This window comes from Astyanax mexicanus, chromosome 20, assembly GCF_023375975.1.
Source record: "Astyanax mexicanus isolate ESR-SI-001 chromosome 20, AstMex3_surface, whole genome shotgun sequence".
Lineage (NCBI taxonomy): Eukaryota > Metazoa > Chordata > Actinopteri > Characiformes > Acestrorhamphidae > Astyanax > Astyanax mexicanus.
This window is the reverse complement of record NC_064427.1, coordinates 25,700,934-25,720,557: the sequence shown is the minus strand read 5'-3', so window position 1 is coordinate 25,720,557 and position 19,624 is coordinate 25,700,934. Positions and strand designations below refer to the sequence as shown.

The 19,624-nt window shown below is 37.1% G+C and overlaps 1 protein-coding gene across 1 annotated transcript in view; it reads left to right on the top strand.

Annotated features, from left to right (window-relative positions):
* The window catches only part of snx30 (sorting nexin family member 30), a 31,789-nt gene extending 20,704 nt beyond the window's left edge, over nt 1-11,085 (top strand). Inside the window, exons 7-9 of the mRNA XM_022681249.2 lie at nt 4,760-4,846; nt 6,499-6,651; nt 10,235-11,085. Of these exons, the coding sequence (XP_022536970.2) occupies nt 4,760-4,846; nt 6,499-6,651; nt 10,235-10,306 (312 nt within the window). The 3' untranslated portion in view covers nt 10,307-11,085. The remainder of the gene's footprint in view (nt 1-4,759; nt 4,847-6,498; nt 6,652-10,234) is intronic.
* Nucleotides 11,086-19,624: the final 8,539 nt, after the last annotated feature.

Sequence of the window (19,624 nt, the reverse complement as noted above, 5' to 3'; positions counted from 1 at the left end):
ACATTTATCATGGATGTCCAACTAATTTATTTACACCTTAAAAGACCCTGCAGTTATGGCGGCATTTACGTTGCATAAATCTATAGTAGCAGAAAAAATAGCAGCACATCAGCAGCTGCCCCCACTCAGTACTGCCACTGAGGCACTACTGTAGCAGTGGACCTCCAGCCTTACCTGGCATAACTATGACTCTGTTAACATTGCCATCATGCAGATCATTGGACTCCTCACTATCTTCAGTCTCCTCCAGTATCCAGTATTCATCTACCTACTGAATCGCTAGCATTAGCTAACCAGCCTCGCAGACTGTAACCGAGAGGCCAGCAAGCAAGCAGAACACCGGCAAGCATGCACCTACCAATCAGTACTGCACTACTGCACTAGACGCATCACCACGCCCTGTGAGATAAACTCACACGCACACACCTATCCATCTATCTATCCATCCATACATCCATACATCCATTCATCTCCCACCTATCTATCTGCCTAACCATCTATCTCCCACCTCTCTATCTACCTATCCATCTATCTCCCACCTATCTCTCTACCTATCATCTACCTCCCACCTATCTTTCTACCTATCCATCTATCTCCCACCTCTCTATCTCCCACCTATACAACTATGTCCCACCTATCTATTTGCCTATATATCTATCTCCCACCTATCTTTCTACCTATCCATCTATCTCCACTTATCTATCTGCCTATCCATCTATCTCCCACCTATCTATCTGCCTACCCATTTATCTCTCACATCTCTATCTACCCATCCATCTATTTCCCACCTATCTTTCTACCTACCCATCTATCTCCCACCTCTCTATCTGCCTATCCATCTATCTCCCACCTATCTATCTGCCTATCCATCTAACTCCTACCCATCCATCTATCTCCCACTTATCTATCTACCTATTCATCTATCTCCCACCTATCTATCTACCCATCCATCTCTTTACCAATATATCCACCCATTTGTCTAACTAATCTATCTACCCACATGCACACCTATCTACATATGTCTACCCATCTATCTCCTGTCTATCTATCTACCATCTATTATCTGTCTATCTGCTAACTATCTCCTGTCTACCTACTATCCATCTGTCTATCAATCTACCCACATATCCCCTGTCTATCCATCTGCCTGTACATTTACCCTCCCATCTACCCATTGATCTATTTGGTTATCTGGCATAATTGACAGTTTGAGATAAAGGCTGATGATGGAGTGTTTCAGCTTCATCTCTGGTGTAATTGCCAGTTCAGGATTAAGGCTGATGGATGGTTTCAGCACCGGCGACGCTTCTTCTTGGGCTGCTGACCGGGCAGAGGCTCCTCACTCGTGTTCAGGTCAAAGTCGCGGGCGGACCGGACTGGAGTGGGTGCGCTGAAGACCTCGGTGATCTTGACCCGTCCGTCAGGCTGGACCTCCTCAGTCAGGACGGGACAGCGGAGCTCCCTCCACAGACGCTGCTTGAGCTCGCGGCCGAACTGCAGGCAGAACTTACCAGATGTGGATCCCACGAGAGGATCCACCACAGAGTGGTAAACACCCTGGAACTCCTCCACACTGAGACCATGGACCCACAGCGGAGAGTCTGGGACCTCAGGAGGTGCACGGAAGTCGGGCATCTCTGGTGTGATGGTGGAGGAAGCCTGAAAAGGAGGAAGCACAGCCGCACGTTCCTGAAATTCCTCCAGAATGAGGAACTTTCCGGTGGTCCTGGAAAGGGAACTGTAGGAATGGTCTACCTGTACGGTCAGAGCCGCAGCCCTGGACCTGGGAGGTCTGTGAGGAGGTGCAGACGATGTCTTCATGCACTCCTTCAGCTTCGCAGATGGTTTACGGGTCCGTCTGAGGCCGTAGGGACCGGCAGAGGAGCGCTGACGCGAAGGCGAATCCTGAAACTAAAATATATTTGACATATATATTTAATATTTGTACACGCAAAAACACATTTCAAAAGATAAACATGTAGTTTCTGGATGAGATGTCCCCAAAATAACATTGAAAATGATGAAAAAAGCTGTGTAATCTACATAAATGTATCTTACTATTTACTCATCAATCTATTAACCATTAAAGCTACCATATTCCTACATAGTCATCTACCATGTAGATGTATCATACATCCAACAACTTCTTCTTTTATATCTTAAATTAAAAAATATATTTAAATAGTCTAGGATCTCCTAAAAAATAAAGTTAAGCAAATGTAACTTATGATACTAAAACTATATTAAAAATAATAAATAATACAAATCTAATTAAAAAAATTAAATAAAATACATTTATAGACTACACTTTGGCAGAAAACTGTAAATTACAGTGGAAAAAAAGAGCAGATTAGTAAAATATGATACAATTTACTGGTTACCTGTTTAAAATTGTACTCACATAATCCAGTAAAACCTACTAGATTTAAATAATGCAATCTGATTACTTTAATTATCAGTCCTCAGACAAAATAGTATTATGGTAAATTAAAGATGTATTATGACATTAAATAAAAATAATAATAATAATAACAATAATAATAATAACAACAATAATAATAATAATAATAATAATAATATAGGATATCATGCATTTTAGTTTTTGGAATATTTTTATTATATATTATAGATTATATATTTGATAATTTCTAATTAAATTATGATTAATTATCTAAATTATGCTATTATATTCATCTCAAATTAGTATTTAGTTAGACATATCTGACTGTCTCCTATCACTTTTTAATGATTTTAGGCACATACATTTACATAAAATTCAAATAAAAATATCCCAGTAAACTGATCTATAGTTGTAAGACACCATCACTTTTTCACAGCTACCTTTAAAAATCCTTTACAATTAATGAAAAAATTGATATATTTACAAAGAAGAACATTTCAGAAAACATATTTACCATTTCTGGACGAGAAGTTTGGAGAAATTCACACGTTCACGGCTTCAGAAAGCAGAGCAGTAGAAAACAGCTGTCTGTATCAGTCGTGTAAATGTGTGAGTGTTTAGTTTTGAGCCCTGAAGCCAAAACAATAGAATTTAGAATGTTGGGCTGATTTAAACGTATACAGAGCTCACTGCACTGAGTCTTAATATACATAACATACAGCCCAAAATACTGTATTTATATTTAAATATAAATAATTTACAGCCCAAAATACTGTATTTATATATGAATATAAATAATTTACACCACATAATACTGTAACAATATTAATATTAATAACCTACAGCCCATACTACTGTTTATATATTCACATAAACAACCTACAGCCCATAATACTGTATTTATATATTATTATAAATAATTTACACCACAAAATACTGTATTTATATATAAATATAAATAACCTACAGCCTATAATACTGTTTATGTATTGATATAAATAGCTTACCACCCATAATATTGTATTCATATATTAATATAAATAACCTACAGCCTATAATACTGTATTTATATATGAATATAAATAACCTACAGCCTATAATACTGTATTTATATTAATGTAAATAAACGACAGCCCTAATACGGTATCTATATTAAAGTAATCTAAAGACCATAAAATATGTATATAGTGTTATAGTACTGTATTTACTGTATCAAACTTCTACAGCCTATAGTACCATATTTATGTAAATATATTAATTTGTTAATATATTCAGATATTAGTTTATTATAGTACTGTTTATACTATTTGTATTTGTACTGTATTTATGTTGTAATAAAACATTGTAGTCTGTAATACTGTATTTATACCATAATAAACATTTCACTGCAGTCTATAGTACTTTATTTATAATAATATAAATAACCTACAGTCCTGAATACTGTATCTTTATTTATATAAATAACCTACAGCCCATAGTACAGTATTTATATTAATTTAAATAACCTACAGCCCTGAATACTGTATCTATATTTACTGTATCTATGTTAATATAAATAACTTGCATCATATAATACTGTATTTATAGTACTGTATTTACTCTATTAAACCTCTACAGCCTATAGTACCATGTTAATATTAATATAGTAATTTAATATATTCAGATATTAATTTATAATTGTACTACAGTCTATAGTACTGTATTTATAATGATATAAATAACCTACAGTCTATAGTGCTGTACACACAATCAAATGGAAATCTGTTACTGTTAATTTTGTTTGGTCATGTGGTTTTGGCCCTTGTGAATAAGCCGTAGTGTCTGTAGTGCTGTAGTGTCATCATTTTAAAGCAGTTTCAGCGATTTTTATGGGGGATTCAACATAAAAACACATCAGTCTTCAGCACAGACGTAAAGCACTCTTCTCTTTGTGTTGACTGTAGTCTTTTCTATGGGCTTCTAATGAGAGCACGTTGGGCGGCTCAGCGTTTCTCTGCTGCTGACTGGATGTTGTTAATTTTTCCAGTTGTGGGGGCCATCATTCTTCCCCCCAGAACGCCTCGGAAGACAGTTCAGCAGGAGTCTACTGAGCAGGATTTATGAGGAGAGGCTAGAAGCTGTTTTAATAGCTTCCATGTCGAAGCCGCTTCTTTGTTTTGAGGGCAATTACGCTAAACACTGAGCCGTGAACTCATTTCAGAAAGCCAACCAGGAGAGGAACTTTTAAGTATGACCAACATAATGACAGGTTGATTCTTAGAGCAGGGTTCTGTAGGATTTTAATGACGGAAGTTTGGCAGGTTGTTTTGTGGAGTTAGTGTATGATGGTTGAGTCATGTTGCTTCTCTCTGTTTACAGAATGTTTTGAAGAAAAGGGACCAAGTCCAGGCGGAGTATGAGGCCAAGCTGGAGGCTGTAGCTTTCCGTGAGGACAAGAAAACACCAGTAAGTTTATAGAGCAACAGGAGATTTCACCATTAGACACTCTTGACTCTTGAGTCAAATAAATAAAAAAAATGTTACTTTTATCTACTGTTTATGTGTAATTGTGAGGGATTTAACATTACAGCATATATGTATATAGCATGTATCTTTTGTGTTAGATGGGAGCTAATTTCAGTAGTTAGAGCCTTGAATCCGGACACTATCAATTGTAACTTTTGATTCATATGTTCATATGTGGTGTACAAACCATTGAAATTTAGGGTAACAAGCAGAAATAAAGGAAACGATTGGCTAATTATCAAAAACCAAATTTGTACTCAACTTATTGTTTCTTTTTTTTACTTATTGTATCCTAGCTTTTTTTAACTGTTATCCCACCCAATCAGTTGTATTCTCCCTATCACTAGCAATGTCCCAACACCAGGAGGGTGAAGACTAGCGCACATGCCTCTCCCGATACATGTGAATCAGCTACCGCCTTTTTTCTGCTACTGCTGATTATGTAGCATTACTGAGTAGCATCACAGTGCGCTCGGAATTAAAAAAAAAAAAAAAAACTCAGTGACTCAGTTTAGATACATCAGCTCACAGACGCCTTGTGTTGACCAACATTTTACCTAGAGAGTGATGTGTGGAGAGCAAGGCCAATTGTGCTCTCCGGGCTCCGGAAGCTAATGGCAAGCTGCATGATCAGGATTCGAACCTGAAGCTTAAGATCCATATTTTTTAAGAAATCGGCATTGACCATATCTTTAATGACAGAATTGTATTACAGTTAGTTTTATAGCATATCTATTCGTCCATTCATAATGAAATTTATGACAACAAAGAAAGAACAAGCAGCAGTTTTAAATGATGTCTAAAAAAGTATTTTTTATCAATTATTTTTGCATTATATTTACTATGGGTTTGTTTCCTAGACAAGGGTTAAGCTGAGTCCTTAAAAGAGATTTTGGGTTTGGGGTTTTGGGTTTCCCAAACAGGAATGAACCCGAAATGTAGACTACATTTTGCTTTTAGTGGAAAAATCTCCATTCAAAATACTGGGCTTATTCCCTGTCTAGGAAACCAAACCAAAATTTAAAAAATGCAGTTTTTGAAGCAAAATGTCGTCCAGTGTTTATTATAAGTGTTAGCAGATGTCAGAAATTAAATGTGATGGTTAATTTAATTAAATCTGCAGTAAATTGGATAAACTTATGCTTATGTATCTGTATTAGACTAAAAGTGAAAATGTTATTGATTTCAAGTTTAGCATCACCATTTTTAAAAGAGCCTCTCTCCTTGTTTCAGTGAGAAATGAGTGGAAAACAATTAAACTTACTTCTAAAAACAGGTGATTTAATGTTTACAATAGTTTATATAGCATGCGGGAACTAGGAGGGTTCTATAGAGAAACGTCTGAATTCTGCATGCACATACTTTGGAGGTAATAACTTGTTCAACTGATAATAACTTGTTCAACAGCATAATTTGAAACTTCTCAGGCTCATTTGGCTTTCTGGGGTGAATCATGGAGATTTGCTGGTATCTGCTGTCTGGTGCTGGTCAGGATCAAGAGGTTCTGAAGAGTAATTTGGGGGCGGAGCTGCAGGCAGCAATCTTGTGGGCTTAACCCTGTTTTAACCTTCCGCTGCTCGTTCGTCCGGCAGGTGCCCACAGACGTAGAGAAGTGCCAGGACCGGGTGGAGTGCTTCAACGCAGACCTGAAGGCTGACTGGGACCGCTGGCAGAACAACAAACGACAGGACTTCAGGCAGCTACTGACCGGAATGGCGGACAAAAACATCCAGAACTATGAGAAGGTGAGAGACTGGGAGAGTAATGCTTTTTTGCAGGGTTGAAGTTAGGAGTGGAACTATATCACTATTTTACATTGATTCTGACACTGCAAGCTTGAGAATCTGTTGCTACGTGCGTGATTGCTCTAATTTGGGTAGTTTAAAAATATATAGAAGAACATGAGATTTCGTGCTTTATTCCATCATATAGGCCTGTTATGATAATTAAATTATTGAATAATAATACAATACATGGATATGACCGCAATAGTTTTTTAAATTGTGATTGTCTATTGTGTTTATTTGTATGTTTGTGTATTTTTGACAGTTAGCTATATCAGAATAATGCTTTAATAACTGTGACCACACACACACAGTGTGAACTGCAATAGGTGAAGAAAAATTAGCATTTTCCAAACTATAAATTAATTGAATGTATGTATATTATCATTGTATAAGTATACAATTTTAATTTTTAAATGGTTTTAAACAGACAATAATATTGTTTATCGCAATACTTTCTAAAATGATATATAGTGTCAGACCTAGTATCTAGTTATGAAGTTATGGGCATTTAGGCTTGAACACATTTAAACTTAGGTTCTGGAGTTATGCATTCACATAATAGGCTAAGAGATCATAACTGAATATTGTTGCTGTCCAATGAAAAAAAAACGTATCTCCATTTTTGTCGTTTCTTAGTTTACTACATAATTTGAATAGACAAACTCTCCCTTACTCTGTGCCAAGATTTCTTGATGATCAGACCAATAGAAACTCTTCAAAATTACCTAAAATAAACTCTTTTTACATTGACTTCCATTGAAAGTTTGCAAGGTTTTTTCTCTCTCCTGTAAAGTTGCTGTTTTGGAGATAAGTGTTTTTCATTGGACAACGGCGATATATTTTCCCCCCAATATTAGACTGATACTGATCGGCAGGATTGGATCGGCAGATTTAAAGTAATTTTTTTTTACCTTTTGAATTTTATTCTGAAAAAACAAATCTGATTTTATGTTAAGAAAGTTTAAAACGGTACATACAGTTTTCTTATTCATAGTTTTGCTCTTTGTGTAAATACAATTACAAATCATTTTTTCCCGATTGCACATTCAGAAATGGCAAAAATCCATAGTTTATCAGGACATGTTGTAGACCCTGTCTTACTCTATATTGTTCACTGACTTTGATAAGACAGCTCTACATCTATTACAGAGAGCTCTAAAGATGTTCAGAACATAGACAGTGTATAGCTGGATAGAGCATCGTCTCTAAAAAGTGAAGCCACCACAGGTCGGGCGCCCCCTGCTGTTCGGTTTCAGAAAGCTGTGTAACCCCACCCATCCCCATAGGTTTCAATGGCAAAACAGACAACTTTCAATCACGTTTCTTTTAATATACTGTAATTCTACCTCCATTATTTAAATGCAGCAGCTAGTGTAACCTCTTCTTATATTGTTACATTTTTATATTCCCACAGAATTCGTTTTTTAAAACGTTATTCCGCTCTATTCAATAAAGGTGTAGTTATTGTAAAAGGGCTGGTTATGGGCGGGACCAATAACAGACTGTCAGCTCTGCCCTGCTCCGCTAAATAATACATGTATACAGCTGTACAATCTTTATGATACTATTTTTTGTACGTTTGTCATCTTAATATTGAGTATTATTAATAATTCATGAAGCCTCTGTAAAAAAACAAAAAAAACAAGCACTTGATTATAGAGAGTAAATTGATCATAGGAAGATGCCTGAGGGCTGCCTAAAAAGAGGATGGAAAGAAAGCAGTGGTCTTCTTTTTTTTTTTCTTTTTTTTTTCCTTCTTCACGTAATAGCATCACAATTTATACATTTTGCAATCTACAAGTCACATGAGGACAATTCACTACAAGGACAGAGAATCGAGTGTTAAGATACACACTTCCTGTTCCACCACTGTCCCTCTGTAGCACCACAAAACATAATCCATCACGCTTGTGTATACACGATGGCTGGAGAGCAGGCCTCCACTAGACTGATTATATCCTCGAAATAGCTTCAGCTGTGGTAAGTCAAGCTAGCAGTGGAATTCTTTCACCTTTTAGCCCATCGGCCGTGCCAGATACTGACACAGCTCTGCAAAATTCCAAACGCCAGGGCCAAGAGGGGAAGGCCCAGAGCAGAAAGGCACTGTTTTAGATATTACAGCTAAATCAGCAGCATTCACTGCTAAAGGTCCTGTGTTACTGACTAGCTGTTTTTATTTCCTTCTTATGACACAGTACTGTTGAAGAGATGAATGTATTTGTTACCCTGTCCCACATGTAATTTGTATGGCGAAATAATATGCCGATATTTGTAGTTTTATGCAGAAGTTTGGACACACTACTAGGTTTTGTTGATTTTGAGTCACAAAAGGTCTACTCTTTCTAAATGCATTACTTTTTTTTACTAGAGTTTATTTACTTAATCCACCTCAACTTACCTTGAATAGGATACACATATATCGCATAGCAGTGGGCAGCGACCTTTTAAATGTTTATGCTTATCCTACTGGTAGCTAAATAGGAAGCACACAAATCTCTGATTGGCTCTTTTCTATCCTGACCGCTCCTCACTATTTCCACCTCTGCATGCTAGTTATTAACTTTTTAATTTAATGTATTTATTTTTTTTGGTTGATCTTGAGGGAGGCTATACGCTCCGTGCCTTTTTGCACGAGGAATAACATAAAGTCATTCAAAAGCAGTGTGTAAGACTGGTGGAGGAGATGCCAAGATACATGAAAACTGTGCTTAAAAACCAGGGTTATGCTACCAAATATTGATTTCTGTACTCCTAAAACTTAATGAATATGAACGCTGCAAGAAAATTTTCTTTGCATCATTTAAAGTCTGAAAGCTCTGCATCATTTTTGTTATTTCAGCTATAATTTGGAATTTTTTGGAATTTGTCCATAGTTTATAGAATAAAACAACAATGTTCATTTTACTCAAACATATAAATCAACCTATAAATAGCAATGATTCAGAAACTGAAGTGGTCTCTTCATTTTTTTTTTTTCCCCAGAACTGTAGTCAGAAAGGGAAATTCACAATTTGGGCCACCTGTAAAGGTCAAGCTTTACACATGCGATTTTGGACAACCTTAGAGAGACACAACTGTAACTAAGTAGAGTAACATTATATATTATAGGGTTTTACCTAAGCATGACTTGTGGTAACATTTTTCTTCCTGCTTCACCAAAGGTGCAGTTAGTAGTGTTCTAAGCCGGAAGCATCACAATGGTTTTGAAGCTGTTTTAAGGTATACGTATTGCTTTAGCATGCATTGAAACAAATTTGCTATAAGCTTACACAAGTGAACTAGCTTAATAGCTCTGGTACAAGAACTGCAAGGCACAATTTAAACACCTAACATTTTTGTTAGGCTGACTGGATTTAGGGTAACGGGTCTTAACTTTTGCTTTAACAAATGTCCCTCATGAGCTTTACAGAAGGCGTTTCCAGTATGTTTGAGTGTCCAGAGACTTTGAAAGGCAAAAACATTGCTTAATCTCTCGGTTTGGCTGTTCCTGGTAATGAATGACCAGATGTTGACAGCTTTTTCTCCTCCTTCTGTCCCACAGTGCCTTGCAGCGTGGGAGTCCCTCATTCCGCTCTTACAGGACAAACAGGAAGCCAAAGTGGAAACGAACTGAGCGCATGTGTGTGTGTGTCACCTGCTCTCGGGGTCGGGAACTGATGGCCCTGCGTGAGTTTGTGGAAGGTGACGGTGCGTCCTATCGGGCTTCGACCCCCACCAGGAACCCGACTGCCACGTCACGGGGGAGCAGGGGGATGGGCCGCACAAATGACTGGAAACTTTCTAGTTTTCTGATTCGTAAAAGTGTATTTTTATTTGTGTAACCCCATCCGAACCCCTCCTCCTTCCCTCTGGCCCAGTCTGGGAGCAGGAGGATCTGTAATTTTGAGAAGCACAGTGCGGAAAACCACGGAGCGACCACGGGACAATCCTCGGAGCGGCTGCGTGCGGAGAGGGAAAGAGAAGTCGTGCAAGCTAAATGTACAGTTTTTAAATGTGAACGGTTGCCAACAAACTTTTCTTTTACAAAAAATTCTGCTTGCCCTCAGCTCAGCCCCGTTTGAGGGCGCTGCCTCGTTTTTGTTGTTTTTTGTCTTTTTTTTGTGGTATGCCTTCAAACCATGGACAGAGATGGTGAGATGATTCCAGGACCATCAGATTTCCTCTGACCAAAGACGTAGAGGAAATAAGCAGCATTTTTCTGTTTGTTTGTTCGTTTGTTTGTGTGTTTATTTCAGGAACACTATGGAATTGGTACCATCAAAAGACACTGGAGGTAGCCACCTCACTACGTTTTATGATTTGCGGTTTACATACTGCTCACTGAATCTGAATGAAGGTTCTCTTCCCAGCCCTGCCTGACCTCATTAAATATTTATGTTGAAATGTTCTCTATGATGACTCTCACTGTTGTCTTGCAAGAGCCGATATGAGTTGGTTGGGGGGTTTGGGGGGGGTGTAATTTTGAGAAGCACAGTGTGGAAAACCACAGAGCGACCACGGGACAAGTTAGTGAAAATTATATAATATAAATAAAATAAAACAATTTGCCCCTTAAGAGATTTAATTTGTTTTTGCTTTTTTGTCATTCTAATATTTTTCAGATTATCAAACAAACTTAATAATAAAATAATGGATAGTCTTTTCACTTAATAAATAAAATAATCTTTTAAAAAGTGCTTTTTATATGTACTCAGGATATATTTGTATGATATTATAGATTGTTTGATTAACATGGAAAATTTGAAAGAGTATGAAAAAATGAAAAAAACTGAAGAAATCTTTAAGGGGCAAAATAACGCCACTTTAACGCCACTGTATGGGTTGCATAGACCTGTTCAAATTTTGTTTTCAATTTTTAAATATCTTAAGTGTCTATACAGCTCTGGAAAAATAAAGAGACCACTTAATTTTTATTTATTTTTTTTTATACCAAATTTTTGCACCAGGAGTTGCAAAGTCATCCAAAAGCAGTGTGTAAGACTGGTGGAGCAGAACATGCCAAGATGCATGAAATCTACAGCTTAAGCCAGGATTATTCCACTAAATATTGATTTCTGAACTCTTAAAACTTTTTAAATATGTGAACTTGTTTTCTTTGCATTATTTGAGATTTCTGAAAGCTCTGCATCTTTTTTGTTATATCAGCCATTCCCCGTGTTATTCAAATAAATGTTCTAAATGATATTTTTATTTGGAATTTGGGAGAAATGTTGTCCGTAGTTCATAGAATAAAAGAACAATGTTCATTTTACCCAAATATATACCTATAAATAGCAAAATAAGAGAAACTGTTTAAAAAAACCTGAAGTGGTCTCAATTTTTTCCAGAGCTGTATCTTTTCATAAATACAGCAGAAAGGAGGAGTTCCTGATGAGTTCCACATGTGTAGCGTGTGTTCTTATTTGAAAGCTAGTATGACTTTTTGCATTATGAGCACAGTTTACTGGTAACCTCTGACTGGTCTTGGCCTGAATCGGTGCTACAAGTCTAGATGATGCAAAACCATTTTGGGTGCTGGCAATTTTTTTTCACACTTTGCATTGTCTGGGTATTTAAAGAGCATCTAAATTCCTTTTTTTAGCTGTCCTTTTACAGCTCCATCTAACAAAATAAATGTGCTTCTTTAAGCCAAGCCACAGAGAACAACCATTGCAGTGCCACACAGCCATGTTTGAATTTAGTGAATTTATAAGTGCATCTTTTCTAATGTAATGGTTTAATCACAAATATGGTTCCTTCTTGAACCAGAAGTGGTTATACTCTGGCATTACTCCAAGCACCATGTGATGCACACTCCCTGGGAGCAGCAAGGGTTAAGGGCCTTGCTGGAGGAACACTAGCAGCTTGCCAAACCCAGGTATTGAACCCACAATCCTGTCATCAATAACCCGGTGCTCTACCTGCTGAGCCAGCACTGCATAATGTCAACCTAATGTTTAATATCAGCACTCTATCTGTGATATGTTGATGATTGATCTCGTCAGCTTCAGCAAACGGCTTCCTGACAGGAAATTGTGTCGTCATAAAATGAGCCATCAGGAGTAATCTAACAGCTAAGCTGCCCATTAGCTTCTGTTATGAGTGTGCTTTTAATTGCACTTAAAATGCTGAACTATTCCTTTAAGGTAAAAAAAAAAAAAAAACAAATTACAGTCGTTCACAGTGGAGGTTCTGGACACTTCTTCAAAATCTTCTGATCCAGATTTTATTAAGCAGGTGGGCAGTTGTGAAGTTTGAACAAAGGCAGTAGCGTCCAGAGAAACGTCTGCACTCCATTAATCCTCCAGTGTTTGCTTTCTTGGAGAACGTACAGAGATGCACTTAGTGTCAGTTTGTGAAATTGTTCACCATCACTCTCTACACACACTCATACACACACACTCATTCCCAGTTACAACCCCTGGCAAAAAGTATGGAATCACCAGTCTTGGATGAGCACTCCTTCAGACATTTCATTCTGTAAAACAAACTCTGATCAAAAACATGATACAATAATAAGGTCATTCCAGAGTGCAACTTGTTGGCTTTCAGGAACACTCAAAGAAATGAAGAAAAAACATTGTGGAAGTCAGTGAATGTTACTTTTATTGACCAACCACAGGGAAAAAAATATGGAATCACTCAATTCTGAGGAAAAAAGTATGGAATCATGAAAAACAGATAAACAAAATATGATTCAAAATACATCACTAGTATTTAGTTGCACCACCTTTGGCTTTTATAACGGCTTTCAGTCTCTGAGGCATGGACTTGATGAGTGACAAACAGTATTCTGCATCAATTTGGTGCCAACTCTCTTTGATAGCAGTTGCCAGATCAGCTTTGCAGGTCGGAGACTTCTTGTGGACCATTTTTTTCAATTTCCACCACAGGTTTTCAATTGGGTTGAGATCTGGACTATTTGCAGGCCATGACATCGACTGAATGTGTCTTTCTCCAAGGAATGCCTTCACTGTTTTTGCCCTATGGCACGATGCATTGTCATCTTGGAAAATTATTTCATTATCTCCAAACATCTGTTCAATTGAAGGGATGAGAAAACTGTCCAAAATGTCAATGTAAACTTGTGCATTGATAGAAGAATTAACCACAGTCATCTCCCCAGTGCCTTTGCCTGACATGCAGCCCCATATCATCAAGGACTGTGGAAATGTTTGGTTGTTTTCTTCAGGCAGGCCTCTTCATAAATCTCACTGGAACGGCACCAAACAAAAGTTCCAGCATCATCACCTTGTCCAATGCAGATTCTTGACTCATCACTGAAGATAACTTTCATCCAGTCATCCACAGTCCATGATTGCCTCTCCTTAGCCCACTGCAGTCTTGTTCTTTTATGTTTAGGTGTCAATGATGGTTTTCTTTTAGCTTTCCTGTATTGAAATCCCATTTCCTTTAGGCGATTTCTTACGGTTCGGTCACATACATTGGCTCCAGCTTCTTCCCATTTATGCTTCATCTGTTTAGTTGTACTTTTTCGGTTTTCAAGACAAATGGCCTTAAGTTGCTTGTCTTGACGCTTTTATGTCTTTCTCGGTCTACCAGTACGCTTGGCTTTAACAACCATTCCATGCTGTTTGTATTTGGTCCATATCTTGGATACAGCTGACTGTGAACAGCCCACATCTTTAGCAACCATGCGTGAAGAGTTACCTTCTTCAAGAAGTTTCACAATCCTCTCTTTTGTTTCAAGAGACATTTCTCTTGTTGGAGCCATGGTTCTTGCCACTCTAATTCGTCCAGCAGCCCTCCAAGGTGTCATGACTGCAGGTGTTTTTAACTGCAGACTAACGAGCAGATCTAATCTGAGGCAGGTGTCCATTTAGGGAAAGGAAATTAACTGGGTGTGTCCTTATTTTCTACCTTCAATTTGAGTGATTCCATACTTTTTTCCTCAGAATTGAGTGATTCCATATTTTTTCCCTGTGCTTGGTCAATAAAAGTAACATTCACTGACTTCCACAATGTTTTTTCTTCATTTCTTTGAGTGTTCCTGAAAGCCAACAAGTTGCACTTTGGAATGACCTTATTATTGTATCATGTTTTTGATCAGAGTTTGTTTTACAGAATGAAATGTCTGAAGGAGTGCTCATCCAAGACTGGTGATTCCATACTTTTTGCCAGGGGTTGTAGTCTGAAGCTGGAAAGCCTAAGCAAACTGCCGCCTCAACAAATCCACCCTGTGGTTGTGAATGAAATTACTGCTGAGGTTTGATGGAGGGAAACAGCAGTCTGAGACTGTGCAGTTATATAAGAAGCTCCACTGAGGTCGTCTGCAGGTGTTTCTCCCACTACCGTCCAGCTGATTAATTACTCTACTCTTCAAAACTTTGGAAGCTGGGTTTTCATTAATATAAAACCAATTTCGCTGCAAGGAAAGGCATCAATGATGTATATATAATATAGATGAATCCTGTGCCATTTCAGTGGTTATAGATGGATATATTGTGTTCTATTTGAACTTGGATGATGGAATTTCCAAGATCCAAGTAGATTTTCTGCTCAGAAGATTTCGAGAGCCTCACAAATCCTGAGTTCAGAATCCAAGGTGGATGCACTGCACATCAACAGTAGTAAAAACAGTAGTATTATACAGTTTATTAGCATTATTTTTTATTTGTGTATCTTTAAATCAGTCACTGTGCAAAATAGTGTATAAATCTTTATTTAATGCTAACCTGGGGCATAAAAAGTGAGATATATTTTGTTTAGATTTATCATGCAGTCAGTTTGCACGTGGTTTCCAGCTCTATCTGATGTAAACAGAGCATAGCATAAGTAGCATGGTGGGCACTTGATGTCTTTTGCATGCAAAGCTGAACATGGTTATTTGGATTTTTTTTTTCAAATGTGTCTGGCTGGCACTTCTGTGTGGCAGTTTTTATGAATGGGAAAACATAAATGTGGGTCTGTTTTTCCCAGCTTAATTGTCAGTAATAGGGAACATCTTACTGATTGGACGTTGTGATTTTAAATTTTGCCTTTTAGAGCAATATTAGCACTTTGCATATAGCTGTATGCAAGTGTTTTACATCTTTCTGACTTTGTGGGGGTTTTTTTAGTGAAAAAGTAAGAAAATCCTATTAGGAAACATAACTAGAAGAGCTAGTTAATGAGCTGCCCTACCTGCATATGGTGTTTTTTTAACCCCTCCCCCCTTTCTCAACATGACAAGCTGGTCTTGAGCTGGATTTCTTTAGCAGGGTAGTAAAACACCAAAATGATACTTGTATACATTAATATGCCATAAGTCATGGGACATATGTATGTAAATTCATCATGGAATTGTACCTCAGGGGACGGCTTGGAAACGGCCACACCTGTATAAGTTGTGAGGTGTTTTTTTTTTTTTTAAACAAGGCTGAACACTTGCCAATGATGATCGGAACTGGTGGTGTCTGGCTAGCATTGTCCATGTAAACTATCAAGTGACCGCAGATCAGTACAGCAGCATTGTAACTTCCATGGGACATGGCAAAAGTCATGGGACCTACTAGATTTAGTCCATGACTTTTGGCATGATATGAAATAGTGTACAGCGTTTACATTTAACATGTTAGTAATTGTACAAATAATCATAATCTAGCCTAATTAAGCAAAATGTTATTTGCCAAATTGCTGAAAAGTACAAAGAGACAAGTAATTTATAAAACAATTATATTTCTTGCTGCTTCTTGTATCCACAAATCCAGTGTAAAATTGGTGTTTAGGTTGGTGTGGTGCAGTGGAGAACACCACTGCCTGCCAGTGATCTACCATGTGGAAGGCTAGGGTTCAATTCCATGTCTGGGTGAGTGAATGCTGTGCTACACCAATAACAGTCCTTGGGCAAGACTCCTAACACTACACTGGCCCACTTCCTATGTAATATAAATAACCTTGTAGGTCACTCTGGATAAGAGCGTCAGCTAAAATGCCATAAATGTAAATATAAATGTATTTAGTTGGGTATCCTTTTAAATAATAAGTAGTATATTGCATATACTGTAAAACACATTATTAATAATATATAAGCAATCTCAAGCTTCTGAATGGTGGCGTAAAGCTGCTGGTGTTGTGTCGATATGGAGCGCGTCTACTGAGGCCCTCGGGGGACTGGATTGTGTAGATTTACTTGATACAGCAAGGCTGTACTCTGAGACCTATTGTATTTCCCCCCTCATCCATTCTGTGTAACACGCTATATGTGACCCAGTGTGTGGTCAGCTGCGTATGTTCACTGGAGCTTAGGCTGTGGATGCTGTCTCTCATGAAGCTCACAGTCCTCTCTGTCTCTGCTTCAGCTGCTCTATTGTGTTGTAAAGTCTCATGACTTGGAGCTGTGTGGCTGTGTGGAGCTGAATTCAGACCTGCTGTTGTCCAAAGTTGATAATGCTGCACTGTCTGGTCATAGATTCTCATGGATGGATGGATGGATGAATGGTTTCTCAGGGAGGGCTGAAATGGCCTGTTTGTTTCCTACAAGCAGAATTGTATATTTAGATTTATATTTATTTTTATGCTCACTAAGACAAGAATCTCGGAGGGAAAGTGTTACAGTACTAGTGTTACAGTACAGTGTCCAGATTTTGCCGTAGGGGTGGCGTCGCCACAGCGTAAGGGAGAGCCAACAGCAAAGCCCCCACACGCCTCCCGTGTTGGTAAAGTGCTGTGACGACGCCACCACTTCGGCAAAATCTACACTGTATTTTCTAACTCTAACACTAGAGCATTAATAATCAGCAGGTTATACATGTAGATAACTGATTATCATCACAGCAGCCCTGTAACAGATCGGAAAATGTTCCTTTCCCTCAGAGCTTCTTGTCTTAGTGTGCAGAAAAATGTTTCACTCAAATTACAGAAATCGTTTGCTCGAATGAAAGAAATCGTGCGCACGAAGTTTAAAACTCCTGAGCACGAATTTTAAAAATTGTGAGCACGAATAAAAAAAAATCATGAGCGTGAATTAAAGAAATTGTGAGCACGAATTAAAAAAAACATAAGCACAAATTAAATAAATCTTTTGCTCGAATTCAAGAAATCGCGAGGGTGAATTATAGAAATCGTGAGGGTAAATTAAAGAAATCGTGAGCATGAATGAAAAAAATCGTGAGCACAAATTAAAGAAATCGTGAGGGTGAATTAAAGAAACGTGAGCACGAATTAAAAAAATTGTGAGAGTGAATTAAAGAAATTGTTCGCTCGAATTTAAGAAATCGTTCGCTCAAATTAAATAAATTGTTTGCTTGAATTAAAGAAATCGTGAGCGTGAATTAAAGAAATTGTAAGCACAAATTGCAAATTGTTTACTTAAATTAAAGAAAACATGAGCACGAACTGCTATGTGATTTACTCTATTTAATTCTTTTTTATCCACAGCCCTCCTGGTCTCTGTAAAATCTGATCCACTTTAGGATTAATTGTAAGTTATAAGCTGAGCTCGCTGCCAATTTGTAATAAAATGTAGACCAAATACAGGATTTTTAAGCTTGTTTGTTAAATTAATAAGAAGGATATGCCCAATGCTTCTAACAGTAAAGCCACAGCTGGTTTATAGCGAGCCTGCCCACTTCCTGTTTCCTCCGTAATATCAGAAAATGACTATGAACCGCAAGAGGGAGTCCGCGAGAGACTAATTACTTTTTACTTTTTTTAAAGGATATTTCCTTACTTTTAGAAAGTATGTTAAAGTATTTTGCTATAAACGTAAAGCAAACTCAGCTGTATTTTTCCATGTTTCTACAGTAAACAGGTTTTAATCAGCACAGGCGCTGCTTGAGCTGATGCAGGAGAAACAGCCAGAGCATGGAGTTATAACTCCATGGAGTTATAAAGGACAATAACTGGAGTTTAAACGATTTTAAGATTTTAGATTTTAGATTTTACGTTACCGAAACATTTAATAACGTTCTGTGTTAAGAGGAATTAATGTTTTCAGTACAAAAATGATTAAACATATATAAACTCCGATTTTGCTTAAACGCTCCATAGGAATCCACCAATTTTGGACTCTCTCAGGAGCGCCCTCTAGTGCCTGTCAAGCCCGAAAGAGCTTGTGAAGTGGGTATTTTCCTCCATAGAGACTCTTTGATAGTCTCTTACACTGGGCGTGGCTCTGGCGCCCTCTGCTGGACCACAGGAGATACTGGTTTTACTTATAGATTAGATTTTTTTTTATCTCTTTACCTTTTTGTTTGTGTTTTATAGCTTTGGAAAACATCAAGTGACCAATTTTTTTTTTTAAGATTTTGCTGTTTATAAGTATATGTTTGACTAAAATGAGCATCGTTGTTTTTTCAATAAACTACAGCTCACAAATTCCAAATAAAAATATTGTCATTTAGAGCATTAATTTGCAGAAAATGAGAAATGGCTGAAAGAACAAAAAAGATGCAGAGCTTGCAGATCCCAAATAATGCAAAGAAAACAAGTTCATATTCATAAAGTTTTAAGAGTTCATAAACCAATAGTTGGTGGAATAACCCTGGTTTTTAATTATTCATGCATCTTGGCATATTCTCTGGCATAACTTTATGTCACTCCTAGTGCAAAACTTTAAGCAGTGGTCTCTTATTTTTTCCATTATTAGTAAGTATTGCACTATATATATATATATATATATATATATATATATATATATATATATATATATATATATATATATATATATATATATATATATATATATATATATATAGGTTGTGTAAATAAATGTAAAAAAACATATTGAATATTAATCCCTGTTAATGTAAATGTCTGCACAAAATAAAAATAAAATCTAAACATAAATTACACCACGTTTTATCAATGCAAAGTTGGCCAAGAAAAAAAAGTCTCTGCAAAGGGAGAAACAAATGTTGTTTTCTTTTGTCTTGTTTAAAGGATTCATTTTAAAATTGAAATAAAGGCAGCCACACACACATAAAACTCATTTTCTCTGTCATTTTCATAA